General features: G+C 36.9%; 1 protein-coding gene across 1 annotated transcript; it reads left to right on the top strand.

Annotated features, from left to right (window-relative positions):
* The first annotated feature begins 3,803 nt into the window (after window positions 1-3,803).
* LOC134672932 (inhibitor of growth protein 5) lies at window positions 3,804-6,802 on the top strand. Its single transcript, XM_063530883.1, has one exon. The coding sequence runs from the start codon at window positions 4,044-4,046 to the stop codon at window positions 4,866-4,868; it is 825 nt and encodes a 274-aa protein (XP_063386953.1). The 5' UTR covers window positions 3,804-4,043; the 3' UTR covers window positions 4,869-6,802.
* The last annotated feature ends 1,542 nt before the right edge of the window (window positions 6,803-8,344 follow it).

The raw sequence follows: 8,344 nt of genomic DNA on the forward strand, positions 1-8,344 counted from the left end.
ACCCGCGGAACCGATAAAGAAGGCCGAGCCGCAAAAGATCATAAAGCCGGAATTCAAACCCATGCCGTCGCCCGTGGACGTGACGATCCGCTCGCCGAGCCTCGGCGTCAAGATCGCCGACCAGTTCCCGTCCCACGGCACCGCCTTCCGCAATGTCGCCTCGCCCGCGCCCGCGCCCGAGGCCGACGTCGCCCGCGCCGTGCACAAGTTCGAGGACGCCGCTCTCAACAACTCGAAGCCCTGCAAGTCCAAGCCGAAAGAGAAGTCGTACCAGATCAGCAAGGGGTCGAGCTACTTCACGCGCGGCTCCGAGGAGATATGGCTCGTGAAGAAGAAGGACATCGAGGAGATCGAGGAGCGCGTGCTGGACTCGTTCCGTCGCGCCGGCGGAAACGTCTGCGTGCGGAGCGAGTCGCTGCGGCCCGCGTCCGACGGCGGGCACGCGCACGGCGGCTTCTCGCACGCGACCATGGGCCGCAAGCGGCAGATGTACGCCCGCAGCGAGTCGCTCGACCCGCAGTGGGCCGGCGCGCGCGCGCAGACGCTGAAGCGGCAGACGTCGGTGGCGTGCACGTGCGGCCACGACAAGAAGACGCGCGCCAAGAGCGCCGGCGCCGCCGCCGCCGCCGAGCAGCCGCCGCGGCCGCGCTCCCGCTCGCACGGCGACGACAACAACCAGGCGCATGTGCTCGACAAGTACGAGACGCTCGTGTAGCATTACACCCGCTCGGACGCCGACCGGCCCTAGTCGGCCGGCGTCCACAGCGGCCAGGCTCCCGCGTCGCCGACGCGGTTTTATTATTAGTGTTGACTGTAGTGCTGCCCTATTCCGTGCATGATGTTTGTGATAGTGGAGGTGCGAGCCCGTAGAGTGAGGTTCCTTGGTGCGATGCGTGGGTGTGTAAACGCGATTTATATAAATTATTTACTCTATATTGTGTATCGGATCAGTATCGATTGATATTATTCTCGTACGGGGCGACGATTTATCGGCTAGTCTTATGAATGTTCTCGTAGAAATTGGAGCTGAATAAATTAGGGGCAATTCAATATTTATTTCATTGTAAACCAAATATTTATAGAATACTTACATATATGTATACATACAGAATATAAAAATTATAGTACTGACGAAAATAGCTAGTGTATTAGTATTAAAAATAACTATTATATACTCTTACCTTTTACAATGTGGTGGCCGGCTGAGTTTGTAATGAGATTTTAAAATTTGTTACCTTAATTTCGCCATTGCTAATGGAGTTCTTATTTTTCTAAATACCATTAAGAAAATGTGCAACTTCATGAGTAATGACCTTTTATGGGCGATGTTATGTGAAAAAAAAACCATTTCATACAAAACTTTCACATTTTTCTAGGATATTTAGATGAACTCAAATGTTTTGCTACAATATTTTGCAGATTGGATCATTTTCCCGTTACTGCATACGATGCAAAGACGACAAATAGAACCTCGACTTACTATGAGTCAATTATGATATAACTAGTGATATCATAGTACTGTAACAACTGTTTTTACGGAAAGCAAACTTTACCCACCTCTGCACAATCTAAATATAATGGTGCTTTGCTTGTTGAAAACATTGTAACACTTCACTTTGACCTCTATCTGTTTTTATTAGCGGTTGTGAAATTATGTTTTGAGATTAGATTTTTAATTTACGAGAAGCAAGCTTTATCGAAACTTAAAGTTTATGTTTAACTAATACGAAGTTGCTAGTCGATATGAATATTTAAAATCTATGTAATCACAAGATATATCTCTTACTCAGTATTTCCTAATCAGCTTTTATGATCCATATTTTTACTTTCATCCGATTATTTTCGTAACAGATAGGTAGGTAGGTATACATATTATAAGATTCCATTTTTAAACTAAAGTATGTACGATTTTGTATTTTCATATAATATGTGACCTGTATATGTAGTGCCAATTATATCAATTGTATATTTTGATCAACGTTAAATCAGTAACTTCCATTTTATAATGAATTTTGTATTCATTTAGTGAAAGTACCAACGAGTTACACCAAAAATATTAGTAGTGTGTGACACATTTGAATGTGGTAGAACCCTGAGGGCGGGGCGACGTCGTATTATGCCTGCTTTTTTTATTTTATAATAGGCGGAAAATATTCTGATTTATTTGTATTGTAAATACTATTATTTGTATTGTAATTCTTTGTAAAAATGCATTGAAATATGTCAATGGGCAAACTTTATAATAACAGAACAGCTCCTTGTAACAGAATTACTTTCTCTGATCAATAATGTGAGAATGAGTAATGAGTATATGCATTCCAAGTGTTTTGTTGCTCAGCGTTCTCTCTATACAAATATTTTATAATCTTAATATTAAAAAGAGCAACGAATGTGTACCAAATTTTTTCTAAGTAATGAAGGTAGTGTAACTAGATAGACATCTTTTCCATTTTTAATATGCTAGTACCTATTTATGTTTTTTCTCGCAACATTGGATGTAAGCTAATTTCGACACTAGAAACTAGAAAGCACCTAATTTCTTACCAATACATTTTCCATGTGGACAAATGTCCTTGTGAAGGGTGGTTTTATGAAATCGGCGCAGCTTAGGTTCTTAATGTTCTTATGAATGTAATAAATGTTTCCAAAACTTGTGGCATTTTATCAAGCCATTTTTTATTTGCGTTATTTGGGGTACGAGCAACGCTCTGTAGAATAGATTAGTGTACTGTATGTATGATCACGATTAGTGCTAAGCCATGTAAAGTATAGTAGTAAGAAAATAAATAAAGCATGTTTTATATTATGTAGATTATGTAAACGCCTCCTTATTTTGCCAAATACTGGCAAGCGCTGATTATTTATTAGCATTTTTTCTTAAATGTTTATAATTTTAAGCTAAAGCTGAAACAATGTCATTATGTCTATTAAGAAAATATTTTATAAATTGTTTATTTGCTAATATGATTTAAATTAAATTAATAGCAATTGAGTTTTATTCAATCTCACGTCTCCTTTAAGTTACCTGGACTGTCATTAAACATGCCTGCAAAGTAAAAAAATATAAAGTATGATGAGCAATAAAAAAATGTTGAAACATACTGAGATGTTTCTTGTTATGTTTCTGTTTGTAGACACTTTTTCGTCCACTTGATATAGGTACAAGCGGTTCGAGCTGTAGCTGTAGAATCAGGATGAGTTTGACACCTCATTTATCAAAATTAGTTCAGTAGCAATTCAGTAGGTAGTTTCCAGGTAAAGGTGGGACATATGACACATACCTTGTCCGATAAAAATGTGATGGTATGTATGACGCTCACTTGCTCAGTACGTGTACGAACGAATGTTTTATTCGTCCAGTCCAGTATTTCTATCATAAAATCAAGCCACGCTTGGCGCGTTTACACTCACTAATTAATTTAATTATGTACGTGTAGACGTGTACTTTTACGTACGTGTCCAATCGTATAGCAAAGTGTGATGCTGAACGCGTAACGTAACCAATAAATAGCATTCAGTTTCGCGCTCATATTACCGGAAATAGTTTTGTTTATGACCTGCAATAAATGTTGCCAGTGCTATAATTACTGTAAAATATGCACATACATTTATTTTCATAATTTTATTGTTTACTTTCGTCTTACTGTTATAAGCTGCGTTGATTCCTTAAATTTATATAATGGTATTATCTTAAACGTTACACAAAATAATGGTACGGTGGAAATACAAAAGAAAAAGGTAGGACATTGCCAGTATGAAAACAGGCGAAAGTGAAGCTACCATAGACTAGGCATGACATTTTTGTTGCATTCCTTTCATTCTGAAAAGTTTGTAATTTTGCTACTTGCTACAAATGCCGATAATTTTCAGTGCCGTGTTTTTGACAAGTTTCAGTTTAGTTCTATGTGAAAAATATTTGTTATAAGTTATAACATAATTGACCTAAAATATAAGGTGCTAATTAAGCGAGCTACTTGTAAAGCTTTTCAAAATCTGGAACCGAAATCTATCGTTACCCAGTAGTCGTTACGAAATTTTGCAAAATGACTTCAGCACTTTATTTAGAGCACTATCTGGACAGTCTTCAACATCTGCCGATAGAATTACAGAGAAATTTCAAGTTAATGCGAGACCTCGATGATAGGGCACACGGGTTAATGAGGACAATTGATCTTATGGCAGACGAACTATTGCCCAATATCCCGAAAATGGACGAGGAAATGAAGAAAGACAAGGTTAATACCATACAGGGCCTGTTTAACAAGGCCAAGGAATACGGCGATGATAAAGTGCAGCTCGCAATACAGACTTACGAGTTGGTGGACAAACACATACGGCGCCTTGACTCTGACCTTGCTCGCTTCGAATCGGAAATTCAAGAGAAAGTGATGAGCGCCCGAGCTGCGCAGCAAGCTGCCGCAGACCAGGAGCCAAATACTACCACCGTTAAGAAAGGAAGGAAGAAGCATAAGGGTAGTGAGAAGGCAGCTGCTACCACTGGTAAGAAGAAGCGCGTTGGAGCTTCCAGCGAGGACGATGCGGTCGCGTCGGGCCGATCCGCAGCCAAGAAGAAGGCGCAGCGCAAAGGTGCAACTACAACAGCCAGTGCTGTCAAGGAACAAGAAGAAAATGCAGATTTGGACTCAGTTGCTGGCATGGCTCATCCCAGTGACGTTCTCGATATGCCAGTCGACCCTAACGAGCCCACTTACTGCCTCTGCCACCAAGTTTCATATGGAGAAATGATAGGTTGTGACAACCCTGACTGTCCCATTGAGTGGTTCCACTTTGCCTGTGTAGATCTTAAGATTAAGCCCAAAGGCAAGTGGTATTGTCCTAAGTGTACTCAGGACCGCAAGAAAAAATGATCCGCGGTGAAAACTCCAGTCAAGCCCACTGACAAGACTGTACCGGTAAAGAAAGAAGTTAAGTAACTTCAGTCTTTATTACCAAAAACTATGTGTGAAAAATTAGATAGTAAATGAATTTATAGTAATATAAAAGATGTTAAAACTCTTATAGTAACTGTATTTAGTTTTATATAATTTGTGGTAACTGTATTTAGTTTTATATAATTTAAAATATGAAAGCCCATTTTGACTTCATATAAATTGTTGTAGTCTTTATTTCTTATTTGAAAATGAGCTAGTAATCATTTAATGTATACAAGACTAACATGAATTAATGATGCTTTTTTGTGGGGTATTTTTTTTACACACAAGCTGTATTAAATCAGATAATAGATAATAATGAATAGATATTTTATGTAGTAATATTGCACAACATTCAATGTGAATGATAATAACAGTTTGAAGATGATTGAGAGTAAAATTAGATATCAATTATGTACTAACAAATAAATAAGTCTCTGGTACCCATTTTTAAGAAGATTGAACACTTAATTTTTTGCTTGCTTTCATATGTTTGGCAAGGCTATATGGGTTCCATCTTTTTATTTGAATAATAGATGTTTCCCATACATTACTATGTTTTGTGAAGTAAATGGGATTACCATTTGTATTGAGCATACTATTTACAGACATTTTTGAGCCACAAATAAATCTTATTAAACAATGTATAAAGATTTTGTGGAGTTTAGGACAAAGTGTTGTCCAATGTCCATAGTGCAATAGCCAATAATAATGAAAATTGTTAACTAAATTTAAGGTACATGTGCATGTAAAAATATACAAAGCCATGGTTATTAATATGAATCATGAATTTCAACTTTTTGGGTTCCATAGCACCTTATTTTTATTTGGGTCTCTAATAATCAATCTGTCACATTACGAAACCAATTATTATAAACTAGTGACCCGCCCCGGCTTAGCACGGGTTAATAAATTATACAACTAAACCTTCAAGAATCACTATATGGATAGCTGAAAACCGTGTGAAAACCGCATGAAAATCCGGTCAGTAGTTTTTGAGTTTATCGCAAACTTGACACACAAAGACACAGACGCGGCGGGGGACTTTGTTTTGTAAGGTGTGGGGATTATGACATATATTTGTTGTACATGTTTTAACTGTCACAATAGTACAAAATCTTCAAAATAACTGTTGACTTGTTGCTTATTTGGTGGGTCAACTGGGGCAACAAGATAAGTTGTTTAAGGGGATTTAAATCCAAAGAGGAAAGTCGATAGGTTACATATAAATAATTGTTACATATGTAAGTTATAATAATGTTTTGAAATGAATTGCCGTAGACTAGAATAATTTGGTTGCTTTGATAGTTTATTACTCTAATTCTCATGTTTACTGGGAATTAAGTCATGACTACTTGTGTAGAGTTAAATTATAAGGAATCTTATAGAGCAATAAATATCACTATGGTGACTAACTTAAGTTTATGACTGAATTATGTGAGTTATAATTATAATATATTACAGGGTGACACAAAAACAATACAAAATCAAAACATGACACCAATGATAGAGGAATATGAAGAAGCATGTAAATTATTGTAGCCACTTTAAAGTAAACAGTGTTTAAAAATACTCCCGAGTGTCCTCATAATTATAATAGGTAATCAAATTCTGTCAATGTGTTCTCATCCCGTTAACAAACCCGAAACCCTGATGTATTACTTTTTTCTGTCACCGAGTAAAGATTTTGTATTATTCTAGAGTCAATATTGATAAGTGATTTAATATAGGCATTTATCTAGATTTCATATAGAATATAGAACATCATGCATTGTTAAATATTCACCATATTTTATGATTCATACTTATTATAATTATATTAGAATATCAAGCATTGCGTTGAATATAGAAATTAAAGTTATCACATCACAGTTTCATCTTTTTTTATTTAATAATGTAATCATTCATGTGTTCCTTTAATTGTGCGAAAACCGTATTAGGTTTGACTTGTACATTGTTGTTATGCGAAAATATCATAATTTACATTGTACTGTACAGTATTTTCAGCACTTCGGCCGCTCCGATATTTCTGATGGTGACTCTACAATTGGTCATTAGACTCCTAGGTATCAATTGTGTTTTTAAGGTGATTGTATTCTTTCCTGAATTAAATAATATATTTTGTTTCATGCTCTAGTTTATAAATAATTTATTAACTAGAGCATGAAACAAAAATGATAACAACTAATGTGAATAATTGTTTTGTTAATTGTCAGTTATGTCCATGAATAAATCACTGCATTAAACCGTTATTAAATTTGAATAGGTATCATTGTTGTAAGTATAATGTAAACACGGTGGCCAAAAAATAAGTGCATTCCCGTTGCCAGGGAGGTTTTGAGATTATACTGAGCTAAGTACTTTTACTATAGGACCAACCCCGAAATCGCGAAACGAGTTATTTTAAAAAATCGTTGAACTATTGTTGGTCAGTTTGAGGAGAACTGCCTACAGTTTAATTTGTTGCTCCTATTTACAGGGCTCACCCGGTATATGTTTATCCCTCATAGGCAAACATAAATAAGTTTTTGACAAAAAAAAACATTTTTGGTTTGGTTTGGTCAGCTTTTTCACAGCCAACTAATACTCATCGAGACAATTCTAACAACCCCAAACACAATAAAATTAGTTTGCGTTGTTTTAACTCATAGTAAGTAAGTAAATATTCTTTATTGCACCAATAATTATACATTTTAGATACGTGTAAAACCACAAATAAATTTTAATGGAACAATAGAACGCGGTAACAACAGGCGGTCTTATCGCTAAAAAGCGATCTCTTCCAGACAACCTTCGGGTAGCAGGAAATGTAGAACTCAAACAAAAGTCAACAGATAGTGGACGGAGTGAAATATGGAGACTATTAAACACAAACACACATATTACATACTACTTATATTACTATTACTTACAACAAAACCTAATACACAAATAAATATACAATATACATAATATATATTTATACTTACATACTTATAGGTACCGGGTGTGGTTTGTGGCGATTGATCTTACAAAGATTTGAGTTAGACCATACACTCAAACAGCTTCCGGCAGGAAAATATGCAGAAATCCGTGTATAATATTATCCGCTGTAATCATCAGATCCACTGATCGCTATCGAGGATGATTATGATTACTGGCTGTCTAGTTAATAAATTGACACTAGGATACATGTGTGTAATAACTCGAGAGATAGCGGTCAGGTAATGTTCGTGCGGACATAATACCTACTTTAATATCTGGGAGACCGAGCTTAGCTCGGAAAAAATAAAAATTTAAAAATGCGCGTTTTCCCAGAGATAAGACCTAGCTAGATCGGTTTATCGCCCCCGAAACCCTATAGCATCGAAATCGTTAGAGCCGTTTCCGAGAGCCTCGAAGTATATTAATAAACAAGACTTGCTCGTTTAAAG

This window comes from Cydia fagiglandana, chromosome 17 (assembly GCF_963556715.1).
Source record: "Cydia fagiglandana chromosome 17, ilCydFagi1.1, whole genome shotgun sequence".
Lineage (NCBI taxonomy): Eukaryota > Metazoa > Arthropoda > Insecta > Lepidoptera > Tortricidae > Cydia > Cydia fagiglandana.